Here is a 16954-nt window from a genome sequence, read left to right as displayed (position 1 = left end):
TACACAGGATGTGCCAACAAACTGGATAATCTAGAAGAAATGTTCAAATTTCTAGAAACATACGATTTACCAAAATTGAATCATCAATAGAAAATCTGAATGGACCAATAATGAGAAAGGAGGTTGAATCAATAATCAGCTGATTACTCCCAATACAGAAACGCCCAGGACCACAGATGGTTTCAATGATGAATTCTATCAAACACTTAAAGGGGAATTAACATCAAATCTTCTCAAACTTTTCCAAAAAACTCAAGAGGAGGGAACACTCCCAAACTCATTTTATAAGGCCAATATTATCCTGACACTAAAGCCAGATAAGGACACTACAAACAAACAAACAAACAAAACAAAAAACAAGAAACAAAACCCCAAAACACACACACAAAAAAAACAAACAAAAAACCCACAGACCAATATAAATGAATATAGATGTAAAAATTCTCAAAAAAGTAAAGATTCTCAACAAAGTACACGCCGGTTAAGTGGGACTTATCTCTGGGATTCAGGCAGGGGTGATGGTTCAACATATGTAAACCAAACCAATAAATGGGATACACCACATTAACAGAATGGAAGATCAAAATCATGTGATCATCTTAACGGGAGTAGAAATAGCATTTGACAAAATACCATGTCCTTTCAAAAAAAAACAAAACAAAAAAAACCCACCATGTCCTTTCATGATGAAGACTCCTCAACAAATAGGGTACAGAAAGAACAGGCCTCAACATAATAAAAACCATACATATACACAAAGCTAACATCATTTTCAATGGTAAGAGGTTGAAAGCTTTTCTTCTAAGGTCAGGAGCGAGACAAGGGTGCTCACTCTCACCTCTTTTATTTGATATAGTATTGGAAGTCTTAGCCAGAGCAATCAGGCAAGATAAAGAAACAAAAAGTATCCAAGCTGGAAGGGAAGAAGTAAAATTTATTTGCAGATGACATCATCTTACATAGAGATAACCCTAAAGACTCCCATCAAACATCTGTTGGAAGTAATCAAAGAATTCAGTAAAATTGCAGAATATAAAATCAACACCCAGAGAGCAGTTGCATTTCTTTCTATACACTAACAATGAAATATCTGAAAAAGAAATAAAGAAAAAATCCAATTCACAATAGCATCAAAAACAATAAAATACTTAGGAATAAATTTAACCAAGGAAGTGAAAGATCTACACCACGGAAACTACCAGACTTTGATGAAAGAAATTGAAGAAGATACAAAAGGAAAGCCATCCTGTATTCATGGATTGAAAGAATTAAAAATACTTTAAAAATATCCATATAACCTAAAGCCATCTATAGATTCAATGCAATCCCTATCATATTCCAATGGCATTCTTCATAGAAATGTATAAACAATCCTAAAATGTGTATGGAACCACAAAAGACCCCAAATAGCCAAAGCAATCCTGAGAAAGAACAAAGCTGGACGCATCAAACTTCCTGATTTCAAACAACACTACACAGCTACAGCAATCAAAACAGTATGGTACTGGCATAAAAACAGATACATAGACCAATGGAACAGAATAGAGAGTCCAGAAATAGATCCCCACATATACAGTCAACTAATATTTGACAAGGGCACCAAGGATACTCAATGGGGAAAGGACAGTCCCTTCGATAAATGGTGCTGGGAAAACTGGACGACCACATGCAAAAAAATGAAACTGGACCCCTACCGTACATCACTCACAAAAATTAACTTGAAATGGACTAAAGACTAAACATAAGACCTGAAACCATAAAACTCCTAGAAGCAAACATAGGGAAAAAACTCCTTGACACTGGTCTTTGCAACAAAATTTTGGATATGACGGCAAAAGCACAAGGAACAAAAGAAAAAAATCAACAAGTGGGACTACATCAAACTAAAAAGCTTCTGCACAGCAAAGGAAACCATCAACAAAACGAAAACACAACCTATAAAATGGGAAAAGTATTTGCAAACCATCTATCTGATATAGAGAATATCCTGTAACTCAAATATATAGAGAACTCATATAACTCAATAACAAAAAAACCCCAAACAATCTGACTAAAAAATGGGCAAAGGAACTGAATAGACATCTTCCCAAAGAAGACATAGAAATGGCCAACAGACACATGGAAAGATGCTCAGCATCACTAATTATCAGGGAAATGCAAGTCAAAACCACAATGAGGCATCACCTCACACTAGTTAGACCGGCTATCATTAAGAAGACAAGAAATAACAAGTGTTGGTGAGGATCTGGAGAAAAGGAAATCCTCCTACACTGCTGGTGGGAACGTAAATTGGTTAGCCACTGTGGAAAAAGTATACAGGTTCCTCAAAAAATTCAGACTAGAACAACCATACGATCCAGCAAGCCCACTTCTGCGTATATATCCAAAGGAAATGAAAATAGGCTACTGAAGAGATAGATATCTGAACTCCCATGTTTACTGCAGCATTACTTAAATAGTCAAGATATGGAAACAACCTAATTGTCAACAAATCAGTGGATAAAGAAGATGTTTACACACACACACACACACACACACACACACACACACACACACAGATACAAACAGACACACTGGAATATTATTCAGCCATGAGAAAGAAGGAAATCCTGCAACAACATGGATTAATCCTGAGGGCCTTATGCTAAGTGAGATAAGTCAAAGATAAATACTGCATGATATCAATCATATACGGAATCTAAAAAAGCCAAACTTGTTGAAACATTCGGGAGTAGAATGGTGGTTACCGGGGGCTGTGGGTGGGAAATGGGGAGAGGTTGGTCTCAGGGTACAAATTTCCAGTTAGAAGATGAGTGAGTTCTGGGGAGCTCATGTACAGCGCGGTGACTACAGTTAGCAATTCTGTATCCTTTACTTCAAAGTTGCTGAGACAGTAGATCTTAAACGTTCTCACCACAAAAAGGAAATAATAATCATGTGCCCTGATGTGGGTGTTAGCTCCCACGGCGGTAACCACGTTGCAATATATACATGTGTCAAATCAACGCTACACTCTAAACTGACACGCTGTCGTATGTCAGTTACACCTCAGAACAAAAACTCAAAACAAACAAACAAAAAAAGCAGAACAGGGGTCATGTGAGCAGAGCAGCTGTGTGTCTTCCTGTGTTCGCCTCGTTGGCGTTCCCCCCTTTTTTTTTGCAATGGGAAAAGGGCAGCTGGAGGCTTCATGTCACAGGCCACCCAGAAATGGTCCTGCAGTTTACGTTTTAGTATAGCTATTTCCAAGGCCAGATTATGACCTTTTTTTCTCACCTTAGACTTCTAGCAGCTATGTTGTGTCGGTGTAGAGAGCACATGCTTAAGGAAGTGCATGAATGGACCATTAAACTTGGGCATCATTTAGGGTCAGTGCAATTTTATACCCTGGGCTAAAAATAGGAATGATTAACTTCTAGGGTCCACACCCCAAGTGATGTCGCTGAGTAGGTCTACTCACACATCTTATCAAAAGCATCCTTTAATCAGGGGAGAGGAGTTGGCTGCAGGGACCACTACGAGGCCCAGCAGTGGGTCTGAATGTGTCGTATGCCTGGAGACATCTTCTATGGACAGAGCATCTTCTATCACTGGGCTCTACATGTGCTCTCTTGGGGGACCATTTCCCTACTGGGTGCGGGGGAGGCCGAGCCACGGCACTTCAGCAGCAGAAGAAACCGACACGTCACAAGACACCTATTACAGGGTGAATTGTGTCCCCCCCAAATTCATATGTTGAAGCCCTAAGCCCCAAGACTGCACTGTGCCTGTATTTGGAAAGAGGTCTTTAAAGAGGGAATTAAGGTAATATGAGGTCAGGGGGGTGGCCCTAATTCACTTAGACTGGTGTCCTTAGAAGGAGACGAAGTCAGGACGCAGACACACTCAGGCTGAGAGACTTGAGGACACAGGACTGGGCAGCTGAGTGCAAGCCGAGGAGAGAGGCCCCGGGGGCAGCCGACCCTGTCCACACCACATCGGACTTCCCGCCCGCCCGCGGTGCTCTGTGGCTGCGGCCCCAGGACCCACCCACAACGCCCAGCCCCCGCACCACCGGGCTGCAGCCAGGGCTGCGCAGGGCAGGGGAGGGACATACATGTGCAGGGACTTCTGGGCCTTGGCGGCTTCCTCCTTGGAGCTGTACCGGACCACGGCGTTGCCTTGGGTTAGGTTCAGGTGGAATGTGATGAGAGGCCCGTGCTGCAAGCACAGCGTCCGCAGGGTGGAGCCATCGATCTGATTAAGGAAGCAGAGGGGCGGTAACACGCGTCCTGGGGATTCTTCACTATACACGTTTATGAAATCCAGGTGCACGGTACCTTGGGAAGATGTCTGTCCTTGAAAGGGCTTACTATATGATTATGATATTAACCTTTTGCACCTTGTAACTTACTGTGTAATTTAAAATCTTGGACATTTCAGTTATAGTTTCTGAGTTGGGCTAACAGAAGAAGGAGAAAACCCTGCTTTGGTTCCGACCCCCTCTCTCCAGAGCACATCACACAGAGCCTCGCGGCCCCCGACCCTGGGAAAAGTGAGCGCAGGCCAAATGGTTCTGGAGCGGGTGCAGGTGAGCAATTCTGTTTATAAGGGGACACTCTTTCAGCCTCGGAAGAGTGAAAGGTGAACAATTCACCAGCAACATGGTTAAATGACCCATGCTGCCGGCGCTGCCTCTGGGCCATGAGTGAGGCCTCGGGTCACCGACAAGGCCCTCAGGCCTGGCGATGCCCCCACCGGGTGCCTGTACCTGGGGCGTGAGGTTGCGGAGAACGAGCCAGCTGCTTGTCCTTCCTGAGGTGTCAGTACTCCAGGCAGAACCTGTGCCCAGGGAAGAACCCGGTCAACAAGGCTGCGGTGAGTCAGACAGCTCTTCCCGATGCCCTCCCGTCTCACCACACGGACGCAGCACGGGCCGAACCTGTGCTCCAAGCCTTTCCCAACCCCCGGAAACCAACCCAGAGTCACAGTCCCTGCAGACCCCTGGGAGGCGGGTGTGGTGGCAGAGACTTGAGAACTGCCTGGAAGTTCTGGTCTCCTCCTCTGCCCCCCTCCCCCACAGCTTTATAATCAATGCTCTAAAATCCCACTTGCTAACAAAAATGAAGCAGACTTGCAGGGCTGGCTTCACTCTCGGCTTCTTAAATGCCCTGTGCACCCGGCTCGTCCCCGCAGTTCAGCAGGGGGCCAGGAGAACCCTCCAGAACTGCAACTTAGGATGGGGTGGTGCGCTCACACTGGGAAGCGAGACCCTCGTGCTCGTTGACCGGGCCTCTCCAAGGGCCCAGTGCGGCCCCTCAGTGGGTGCCGAGACCGCCCGCCGGGACCTCCTGGCTCCGAACAAAGCTGTGTGTGCGAGCACCCAGGGCTGATGCTGAAACACAGGCAGCAGAGCCTGGGACCAGATAATTCCCGAGGGTCTAGGGCGACTTGGCCCCTCCTAAGCCCTCCCAGTGTCCAGGAGTCCTTACAAAGGAGCTGCAGGACAAAATGATAGGCATCTTCCCTAAAGGACAAGCGGAGCAGGCACGGACACCCCCGTCCCAGCCACCCCGTTTGGACACGAGAACGGACGCGTACCCGAGGAGTAGGAGCTGGTCCAGCCGAGGGGACTGGCTCCCCAGGTGGAGGAAGGCTTGGGATTGGTTAACCCTGGAGGTGGCCTTGTGGGTGCAGTAGTGTTTCTGGGCACCTTCCACAGTTCATGAGACAGAGAGGCTTGTGTGTGAGAGGCAGGGCCAGAGGACCACGTCGATTTAATGTCTGACAGTTTACCTGGAAAGGCAGAGAAGTGGAGCATAGGCATTCCTGAGACAGAGAAGGAAAAGTCACGGCAGCGCCTAGAGAATCACACCAGGCGCTCTGGCTCCAGAGGACTGCGTGACCGGAATGTAGCACCAAGTCAAGCTCCCACACGAGGACCACAGGCATCCTCTCTCTTGAATTTCTGCCCAGAGACACAGTCTGCTGGTGTCCGGTATAGATCTTGCCAGTATTTCTGATACTTAATTTGCTAAATGTGCCAGACACGCGCTTGCCACCCAGAAAAACTGCATTTTTGTAGTTCAGTGTTAAAGCTAAACTTAACAAATTCTGCTGGGACACATCTTATCTCATAACAAACTACTCGAGGTCAAGAGCTTTTTCCGCCATTTCTTTAGGTGTCAGTCCCCTGTCAAAGCAACGCCCCCTCTGACATAACCCGCCTGAGCTCACGCTGACCAGCGTCATCTTTGCGGCTTTGAGACTCGCTCCCCATGCCTATAGAAACGGGTGTGGCCCAGGGCTGAGCAGTCTGGCATCTTGGCACCTTGGCCGGGGGAAGCCTGCTTTAAGGCTCTTGGGGAGAAAAACCAAAACCAGTAATGACCACCAGCTCCAGCCCCTCCTGTGCCCGGGGCACCTGCCACGCCTGCTTCAGCGGCCCAGCGCTGCGAGGACAGCAGGCAGAGTGGTCGCTGTCACCATGCTCCTTGGGCAGCAGGGCAGCGCCCAGGCCGGCACAAGCCCCGTGTGGAGCGCCTCTGCCACCCTGGCGGCCAGGGTCCACTGCAGCTTCACAACAACAAATGCTAATCTGAGCAAAGGCGTCACTGATCAGAAAAAACAAAACGCCATAAAAAACTGCCTGAGATATGGGAAGACGGTTTTGTTTGCCCATCTCTTTAGCCAAATGATTGGGAAGCACTAAAGGCCTAATGCATCCCCTTTGTAAACATCAGAGGGAATAAACATTAGAAGGAACAGACATAATCCAGCAGCTCTTTTTCTCTCTTTAAATAAGACGCTAAAGTACATCAAAACGACTTTCTCCCCTAGGCACTGGTATAAAAGGAATTCCTACAGCATTCTTACATGGATTTAAACAAAGGCTGGTGGAATGCAGAAACATATTTGAAGAAATGTATAAACAATAAACCCTCTTTACTTAAGTTCCACCTCTTTTTATAAACCTGTACTGTACACATTCTGTTTGCGTGTGTGTCCATTATCTCTATCCTTGTCTTAAAACTTCCAGACAACAATTCCTTTGAAGTTACTATGACAAACAATTCTCAATTCTCCTCTCAGCCTAAAAGAAATTTCTAACTTGAAAGACTCGTAAGGTCTACACTGAGAGAGGAACAACCCAGGCCCTGCACTGATCCCAGAGACGGCAGTGAAGCACGGGGCTGCTGTGGCCTCCTAGCCCCTGGTGGCCAATGCAAGTTAACAGCAGGTCCCCAGAGGTGGCCGCCTTCACGTCTTTAAGCCTCCTATACCCCTGGTCTCATGGCTACGGCGGGAAGGGAGGAGAGGGGAAAGCAGCTGTGTCACATCCTGCCCTGGGGAGTTTACATAATCCCCGGATCTTCGTGACAGCCCACGGAGGAGGTGTCACCATTCCCACTCCACGGGGGTCGGGGGTGGGTGGGAGCAGTGGTGCCCGAGGCCCCACGGCTGCTCAGCAAAGCTCAGGCCCGCTCTCCATCACACCACATGGCCTCCCAGCTCAGGGAGGAGCAGACAGACCAGCAGGAAAAGCCAGGCCATCCGTTTTGTTTGCGGAAAGAGAGAAAAGGCTACCTGCAAGTCGAGAGGCCAGGTGCGTACCTGCAATACTAGGAGCGGGCACAAGGCTGCTGAGAGAGCGACTGTAGCCGGAGGCAGCGAGCGGCCAGGCACTCGAGGAAGGCAGTGTGGCACTCTGAGATGACGGTGGGGAGGACCCTGCAGAACCAAACGCGGCACTAAGAAAGGTGAGCACGGGCCTGCGGGGTGAGCCGCTCAGCTTGGGCCTGAGAGTCCTAACAGCCAAGAACCAATGTCCTCCTAGGCTGCCGTTTGAGCAAATGGTGGAAAATGAGAGCGTGACGCGGCCAAGACCATGGGGAGGAGAGGAAGACACGGGCACACCGCCGCCTCTGGGGGCCCGGGGCCCTGGGAGAGGCCGGGGCGGGGTGCGGGAAACCAGGCAGCAGGAGGGAAGAGAACGACCACCGAGTGTTTACAACAACACGTCCAAGTTCGGAAGGACCCCACGGTCTCCCCTCCAAGTAAGATAAAAATAAAACGCAGGGCCAGCTCCACCTTTTCACACCCCCAGCAAGACCCACAGAGCTGTAAACAAAACTCCAAGCTTTCTGTCACAGATTTTGCCATAAAAAGACCAGCGCTCTTCCTAACTCGAAAGGTCTCACGTATCCCATCTCCCCCATTCGTATTTCTCTTTTGAATACGGGAATAATGAGGAGAAATGTATGCTAGTAACTGTGTCTCTGTGAGCTATCGTGTCCCCAGAACTGCGGTTCCCTCTGTTAAGGACCCTGTTCCTGCTCCTGGGAGGGGGGCTGACGGGGTGTGGCCCCCGGAGCACCCCTGCTGGTGCTGTTTCCATGTCACCCCATCCGTTTTCTGAGGAAAGCAGGAAGCCAGGGAAGAGGGAGGATGAAGCCGTGGTGACTTGTGGGTTAAAGCAGGATGGATCAGAGCTCTTCTGACTTGGCAAGTTACTCGGCCAGAGTGTGGAAGCTGGCCGGGGGAGGGGACAGGCGCACACAACAGTCTGGCTGTCAGGTTTACTACCGTGAACGGAATCTCACAAGACACGGGCCCCTGACGCAGGGCCCCAGCTGGGATGGCACTGAACAACGTCGGGAGTACCCTTCACTGGGACTACCAGGCGTGTGGCACCTCCCAGACTTGTGCGGTCTACAACCTGCACAGCTGTTTACAGCTGCTCTGCTGTAACTGACCTCCTTAGAATATGGCATGAGAGCGGATGAACATTAAAATTTATTTGTAATCTGCAGGTCTTCAATTTTGAAAGATGTCAGCTTTACTGACAACCTAATCGTAGTTCCTGAACCCTCTGCTTCCATCTACCAACAAAATGCAATCAACCCAAGATCCCAAATTATAGACTATTTAACCCTACGTGGCATTTCTTTTATAATTAACAGTAGGATACTTAGATTTTAACAGTGTTCTAGTTTTGACATTTTTAGTTTAATAGTGGAAACTGTCCCATAAAATTCTGGTTAATTTTCCTTTTCGTATCAATTTGTCAGGAGATGGCACAGCTGCATTTTACCATTCTGGTTGCTATTCACCTCATAAAGGTTAAAACTATAAATAACATCCAAACAAATACTGGGCTAATTTAAATTTTTAATATCAAATCAGAACTTAACACCAATGACAATAAATAAAAACAAAAATGCAAATAAAAACCCAACACCTAGTATACTTAGTAAAAAAAAAAATTCCATTATGAAAGTACGTAAAATAAATAAGCCAACAACAAGAGGCCAGTGGCATTTCTCACTCTTTTCCTTCTAGGGCACATTTTCTCCATTTTTTTCTCTGTATTTTATTTATTTGTTTATTTGTTTATGTTATTTTTGGCTGCGTTGGGTCTTCGTTGCTGCACGCAGGCTTTCTCTAGCTGTGGCGAGCAGGGGCTACTCTTCGTTGTGGTGCGTGGGCTTCTCATTGCGGTGGTTTCTCTCGTTGCGGAGCACGGGCTCCAGGCGCGCGGGCTTCAGTAGTTGCGGCGCGTGGGCTCAGTAGTTGTGGCTCGCGGGCTCTAGAGCGCAGGCTCAGCAGTTGTGGTGCACGGGCTTAGCTGCTCCGCGGCATGTGGAATCTTCCCGGACCAGGGCTCGAACCCGTGTCCCCTGCATTGGCAGGCGGATTCCTAACCACTGTGCCACCAGGGAAGTCCCTTCTCTGTATTTCAGATCAAGCTGGTCACTCAAAAATACGACAGGCTTTTGTGGCTGGGCCCTGAGCGAGGTCAGCCCCTGGGGCGCCTGAAGGCCCTCCAGTGTTGGGTGCGGCACGTGGGCCCTGGAGAGGGGCGGTCAGCGAGGTCTGGCCTTTGCAGTTTACTTCTGGCCCTGAGGCTGTGGTGCCTTTTGTAAATAAGTTCTACATAAAGATCCGTTCATCCCGCCCCTTCTCTCAGATAAACAAACCAGGAGGTGGGGGAGCCAGGGCTTTCCGGGCCGAGGCCTGGTCACGGGGTGGAGGAGGCGCTGTCCCAGGGCTCCAGCCCCAGGAGGTCACACAGGGCCATGTGAGGCTGCAGGGAGCTCTCTCTGTCCTACAGCTGAGGTCCCGTTTCAGCCAACATCTCTGAGGCTGAGCTTCCCTCTGCCCTGACATTCGTCTCATCTGCTCAGCTCTGCCCTCGCAACTCCCCTGCCCCTCCAGGACGCCTGTGTCGCATCACGGCACACGCATGCGAAGGCGGAGGTGGCCCACAATGCCCCAGGTGCCAGGGACCACGGGCTGACCATCAGGCACCAGTTGGGAAGCTCTGCTCTGTGCCGAGCAGCCTCGACTCTTTCCAAGGTCTTCTACTGCCCTGATCGGCATGGCTCACCCACCCTCCACAACCTCGAACACGCTGACCCACCCGGCTGCCCGGCTCAACCCTGCGGCCACACGCAGGGTGCCGAGGGGCGACGGCCAAGTCTCACCTCTGGCTGTGCCACCCCCCGGTCCCCACCACCTCAAACAGGCTCCACGTCCCACAGCCTCTCGTCCCCCGTGCCGCTCATCCGTCCCTGACCTTGGGGTGGCCTGCAATGTCCCTGCTCTGAGATGCAGCCGCCTCGCGACACGAGGAATGCACGGCACTAAATGGGAAGGTGATCTGTGTTTATGGCGCCTTTCTACCCGAACCACAGGCACGCAGAATCCTGTCACTTGAAAGAACCATTGATAAGAACGGCCTCTCCCCCACAGGCCATATTTAGGTAGGAAACCTAAATTAATGTTTTGGGAAATATGCGAGTGGCCTTATTAGTGCGGAGCCTCTCTGGCAAGCTGGCTATTCTTTCCCATTATTAGAATTATGAGGATAAAACTCCATCAGCAACGGCACTTACAGAGCGTCTTCATTTGCAGGCCTTAAGGAAAGGCAAGTTACTGCCCTTCTCGACACTGCATTTGAAATCTCTGTTTATGTTCTGTAACCTTGCAGCTCAGCTCATCACTTGCTCTGACTGGATCCTGAAGTCTGAAGAGGGTGTGCCAGACCTTACAGCATCGGGAGCTTGTGCCAGGAAGCAAGTCCTGGGGAAAGATCTGAGGCTTTTTACCAGACTCTTTGAGGAAAGGAAAAATTGGCTGACATGGATGAGTAAAGGGTCAGTTCACTTCTAGCTCAAAGAATTTCAAGTGGAAACCTTTTTCTTAAAAAGCATGATGGTTAATATTGTTATTTTATAACACAATGTTTATAAAAAACGATGTGTTAATAAATCCAGCAGAGACACTGAACCCAAATCAATTTCCATTTCCCCGTAAGCACTATGTTGCATCACACGGCAAGAGAAGGTTCCCATCGGACGTGCCTTGCACGCCCCAGCCTCACCACCCACACCCTCCCGCTGCCCTGGAGCGCCTGCACGGAGACCACTGCATGGACACGGGCGGGGCGCCCCCTCACCTCCACTCTTGAGGAGGTAGCGGTTGACATCCTGTATGGTGGTATTGATGGTAGGCCCGGTGGGGACACTTCCAGGAGTGACGTCGGGGTCATTCTCGGGATCTATATTCTGAAGTCCTTTCCAGGGAACTCCAGGATGGAACTCTGGAAAATTCCAAACAAATGAAAATCAACACATGAGTATTAGAGCACCTTCATGTTGCTTCATGATAGCTTATGGAAATGTTTATAATCTGCTAATTAAGTTAAGAGGCACACTTTAGACTTTCTTTAGTAAATCATCAATCCTTTGGAACAAACTAAGTATTATAGCCACCACGCTGGACACTAAGATGGTGTCCAGACGGGAGGATACAGCCCAGACGTACTCTGACCGGACGGGACACAGCGCCCCTTCCCCTCTCTCCTTCCACTGAACCGAGGGCTGCAGAAAACCCTGTGATGCCAACCACACCCACAATTTATCTGATGAATGGATTTCCAATGAAAAAGCCAAAGCTATGGGGTTAAGGCTTCCAGGATTCTCAGCTTGGACCCTGGCTTCTACTGGGCCTAGTCGTTCCCATAGGCTTGGCGTGTTCTGATCGGCTGCCACAGGGAAGCGTGCACACTCTTTCTTACCTGGGGGCCAGTTGATGCTGGAGCCATTTGAGATTTTATCACTGTCAGATTTGGCACGTGACCAGCTATGGGGAACAGCTACAGGAGGACTGGCTGGTGACTCACTGCTCTGGATTAAATCGTACCGGCCATAGGAGTCGTCGATGGAGGACTTAGCTGGAGGCCCAATGCTCAGACCTCCAGGGATAGCACCTGGGGGGACGACAGGGAACAAAGAGCCGAGTGAACAGGGGACCCCGAGTCCCTGTGCTGGGCGCCGGGCCTTGCCCTTTGCACAGGTGCACGAACTGTCAGACTCGGTTTGGCCAGCATCTTCTGGGGGAAGTGACTATTTCCGTTAGCCCAAACTTGGCCTTGAAAGACAAACTCTTTAAGAACTGTTTCAGTTGTTCAAGTTGGAATTCTTGATAAATGCATACCCACACCACGGTGAAGCCCTCTGGGGACAGCCTGTGAGTCCCTGTGGTCAGCTCCTGTCCTTGTTGCTGCCTGTGTCCCTTCCCCAGTCTGCTGCCCTCACTATGGAAGGACAAACAGGCATGTGGACTCGGAGGCCTTAACCCCACCCACCCTGGGCGACTGAGCTCTCTCCTGCCAAGGGAAGTGCCCAAATAGCACGTGACGATTTTCTTCTAGAATTAACCATTAGGAAAAATTTTCTTTTTAGAATGCCTTATATCAAGAGAGAATTATACACCCTATTAATTTCCTTTGCTGTTTATGCTACGAGGAATTTAAGAGCTAAATTTAATGCAAGTGAGATCACCTCCTACGGTTACTAGCTTTTCCCCCCCCCCCCCCCCCGGCCGTGCCTCGCAGCTTGCGGGATCTTAGTTCCCCGGCCAGGGATTGAACCCTGGCCCCAGCAGTGAAAGCGCCAAATCCTAACCACCGGACCACCAGGGAATTTCCTGGTTGTTAGCATCTGCTGTTTCTCTTTTCTAGGCATTAGATTTTCTATTGTGTTTTATCATTTTATGGAAAAAATTTTCTCTTAGACAAAGTTTTGGTTGAAGATACAGATACATGAGTGTGCGGCCATGACCTGTACTCTTCGTTGCTCTGGGGCATTTTCAATTACTTCTTGGTTTGTAGCTAAGGTGTGAACGTTGAGGCTTGGAGAGGTTTGATCATTGACTACCTGGGATCTGACACACTCTGTAATGAAGTGGAATATATATGTTTAACTTACTGAGGTAACACTGGTTTCTGACATCTAAGTTTCACGGGTGTGACACTGCATTTCGACTTTTGTCTACACCACAGGGTGCTCACCACCAAGAGCTTAGTTTATACCCATCTCCACGCAGTTGACCCCCTTTCGCCATTTCGCTCTCCATCCACCCCTTCCCCTCTGGTTACCACTACTCTAGTTCCCTGTATCCCTGCCTGTTCTGGTTTGGTTTGTTCTCTTGGAATATTTTCTATTCAGCTTTCAGCACTGAACTCTTAGAAGGGAAATGCAGTACGAGTAACAAAACGAGCATAACCAGCGAGTAGGAAAGAAGTGACCAGACTCCAGGCACCTTGGCTCAGACGTACCATGCTTGCTGGGGTTCTGGTCGAGTGGAGAAGCAGCACCGGGTAAGTTATCCATGGGGTTGGGATGTGTCCACTGAGGGAGGCGTGACTGGGACTGCGACGGGTCCTTCACTGATAAACCACCAGTCATGTCCATGCTGCTGACATTCATGTTTGGGTTCAGTCCAGCTAAAAACAAAAACGCTATCAGGATACGTCTGCTCTTCCTCTAAACGTTTACTTTCTAAAGCTCTCCTAGAGAATCAAACTAAGTCTTAATTCACAGCCAAATATTTTAAATGTAACTTTTAATGCTGGAGGAAAAAAAACCCCTTTTTGCCTTTTTAGTAACACACATCTGTAGGAATCTTATTCCTAAATTAGGGGGACGATGGTAACAAATAGTCTTTGATTAAGTAAGACCAATGATTCTCTTCATTTTACTCGCTTTGGTGCCAAACGTGGTCCTGAAGCTTCTCAGTCAGAGCCCACAGAAAAACAGAACAAGTCCAAACAATTAGGAAAGTCTTTTCTGATCTCAGGGCACCTTGTGCAAACTCACCAGATCCAAACCAGTCTCTCAGAGACGTAAACGGTACCCTAAGGTCCCACCGACAGAACAAGCTGGTGGGGAGACCCCAAATCTGCCTTTAGTGAACTCACTTTACAAAAGGCTGCTCTTAAGGAGTTTATGAATTAAACATCAAACTCCCTTAAAGGACTTGAACTATTTCAAAGTGTGGGTGCTGCCGTCTGCCCTGGCTGGAATGTGAGCTGATCCTGGGTTTATTTCTTACAGCTAAAAGCAGGCATGCACTGGGGCACGTGACAAGCGCCCTCACTGTGCTGGGTTAGTGGAGAGAGATGAGGGGGACGATAGCAAAAAGGCTGAAGTAAAGAGTCGCTGATGGGACACCCGTCATGAGCTGAGCAGGCTGCTTGGCCAGACAGAATGACCAGTGCAGGTGTGACCCAGTGTTTCCAGGCCATTTCTAACCTGCGGTTCCCACACCACATGTCCTGGTACAGAGCAAAGGTACTGAACATTTTTGTTCTTAACCTTAAATCAAGAGCTTCAAACTCAAATGCCCGTATGGGCCAAGCAGGCAACACAAATGAAGGTGATGCGGGCCTGGTGGGGACAGCGCCCGCCCTGCTACAGGTGCTACCCATGCAACCAGTGAATGGAACACAGGCCCAAGGCAGCCATTTTCAAGAGAAGCCAGAAGCCACTTTTGGTTGAAAATTTCCCATTTTTGAATGTTGGCAATCTCACACACACACACTGTGCAGACCTAACCGAACGCCCACGGGAGTCCGACACCACTGGGGGCTACCTTCACCTCCACCCACACAGACCCAGTCAGGTGAGGGCACAACCGTTAGGACGGGCTTCAGACTGGCCTCCAGAGCACCCCAAGCCCCATGGCCGGGCCCCACCCTCCCCGTCTCGTTTCTTTCTGTTCCTCCCTCCACTGGCAGCCAGCCTGGCCGGCCCTCGCCGACACCGACGGCCTCTTCTTCCATGCGAGGCTGGCTCTGCTCCACTGAACTCTGCTCGTTTGAGGTCCACGCTTAAACCCTGCTCTGATTCTTCTTTCACCGCGCAGGGTGACCATGCACTCTCCCTTCCCTAAGCTCTGCAGTAACCACGTTGCACTGCCTATGAAGGCTGGTTTTCGTTTTTATACGCCTGGTCTTCCTGGGAAGACGACAAGCTCGGGAGTCAAGACAGCATCCGGAGAAGAGGCTGCACAGGAAGGAAGGCGGACGGGACTTAGAGCTGCTGAGGAAAAGGGGTGAGAACCAGCCAGAGAGGCAATTTTACAAACTAACTTTCTTAAACTTTATTAGCTATCTATTTTAACACATTTATTTTTAAACTTTAATGTGATTATAAAATATTATCCGAAGTATTTTTCATCAATTTTGAAGATTCAAGGCACTAATCTTTCCACTTGTAAGAAAAAGCGTTTAAGGGTAAAGATTTGTGTACTACATCCTCTAAATATAGGTTAAGAGGACAGATGGATACTAGGACACTAGGAAGCTGCAGCTAAACATTTCAGGACAATAGATGGAACTGAATTTTCTTCTAAAACAACTATCGTTAAAAAAGAAGTATTTACATAAGTAGCCAACACTCTACCAAGTGCTTGCTATTACAGAGTGCTCTGCCTGCTAGTGCACCAAATCTTTAGAAGAACCCTATGAGGTAAGTATTCCCACTTTACAGATGGGGAAATTGAGGCAAAGAGCTGCCAGGCAGCTTAGTCGTGGGGGCAGTGTGGTGGCCTGATTCCTAAGGCAGGTCTTAACTACTAGACTATTCTGCTTCTTCAGCACAGAGGAAAGTAACGGGTAGGACAATCATGAAGGGACAGAAGAACTGTAGTTTAGCATTTGTCAGTTTTGTATTAAAGACACACCACACTGGTTACATGTCAAGGAGACAGTGCTCATGTGATCAGAACATAGCTCTCAGAGGTGTTGGTAGTATTCCACAGAAAGGGACATCATTAGCCGAGATTCGCTGTCACTCACCTGGCCTTTGACCCTCTGGATATGTATTTCTCAGGTAACTAATTCCCTTTGCCCTGTAGCTTCAGACTCTAACAGTCAGCCTGACAAGCCTGAGGCGCTTTCACCCACTTCTGGATCCTTAGAGCAAATTAGAGCTGACCCTCGAACAACGCAGGGGTCACAAATCCGGGTATGACTTTACAGCCGGTCCTCTGTACCTGCAAACTCAACCAACCGCAGGTCACGCAGCACCGTTATTTACGGGAAAAAACCCATGGGTAAGTGGACCACGCTGTTTCAGCCCGTGTTGTTCATGGGTCAACAGTATTCCCCGTACGATCACTTTCCTGACACAGCCCTTCTGACGGTCTTCAAGGTCGTAACCTGTGTCCCTCCTGGTGACCTCGAGGGCGGCACCACATCTGCCACTGGCCTGCGGGTTTCAAGTGCTGGGCGGGCGCCCTACCGGTTGGGGGTGAGGGTGTGCGTGTTGGTCTGGGTGAGTACACAGTCGTGCTCTGCACTACAGGACTTGTGCGGGCAACCATGGCTTTTTAAGAAGTGCCTGGTTCACGGAAATCTGCACACCCTTCCTGTTCCCAGCAGTTCAGGCTGGAGAGAGCCAGGGACGGAACAAAGCGCCGATTCAACAGTGGAGAGGAGATCATTCTGGTACTACTTTCAAAGATTTTATACTGAAAGCACTTATGGGCGCAGCAAAATTCTTGCTCTGCGAAGACAGCTAGGGTCCCTCCCTTACGAAGGAGACCTGAGACAGCCTCGCTCCGGTTTTGCCTGGAACTGCATTTCTGCCCGGCTATTTCAGCCCCGCCAGGCGCACGCGGTCGG

The 16954-nt window shown here is 49.0% G+C and overlaps 1 protein-coding gene across 5 annotated transcripts in view; it reads right to left on the bottom strand.

Annotated features, from left to right (window-relative positions):
• Positions 1-16954, bottom strand: part of TNRC6C (trinucleotide repeat containing adaptor 6C) — a 139314-nt gene that overhangs the window by 3138 nt on the left and 119222 nt on the right. For 3 of the 5 annotated variants that reach the window (XM_030837821.3, XM_030837813.2, XM_030837814.2), the window contains 7 exons: positions 13604-13771; positions 12062-12253; positions 11441-11584; positions 7594-7710; positions 5581-5775; positions 4751-4821; positions 4097-4236 (listed from right to left, as the gene is read on the bottom strand). In XM_030837821.3, coding sequence (XP_030693681.3) covers positions 4097-4236; positions 4751-4821; positions 5581-5775; positions 7594-7710; positions 11441-11584; positions 12062-12253; positions 13604-13771 — 1027 coding nt within the window. The remainder of the gene's footprint in view (positions 1-4096; positions 4237-4750; positions 4822-5580; positions 5776-7593; positions 7711-11440; positions 11585-12061; positions 12254-13603; positions 13772-16954) is intronic. The other 2 variants (XM_030837817.2, XM_030837818.2) reach the window with 1 other exon arrangement.

Source organism: Globicephala melas, chromosome 20, assembly GCF_963455315.2.
Source record: "Globicephala melas chromosome 20, mGloMel1.2, whole genome shotgun sequence".
Lineage (NCBI taxonomy): Eukaryota > Metazoa > Chordata > Mammalia > Artiodactyla > Delphinidae > Globicephala > Globicephala melas.
The sequence above is the reverse complement of the archived record's forward strand: the minus strand, read 5'-3'. Positions and strand labels throughout refer to the sequence as shown.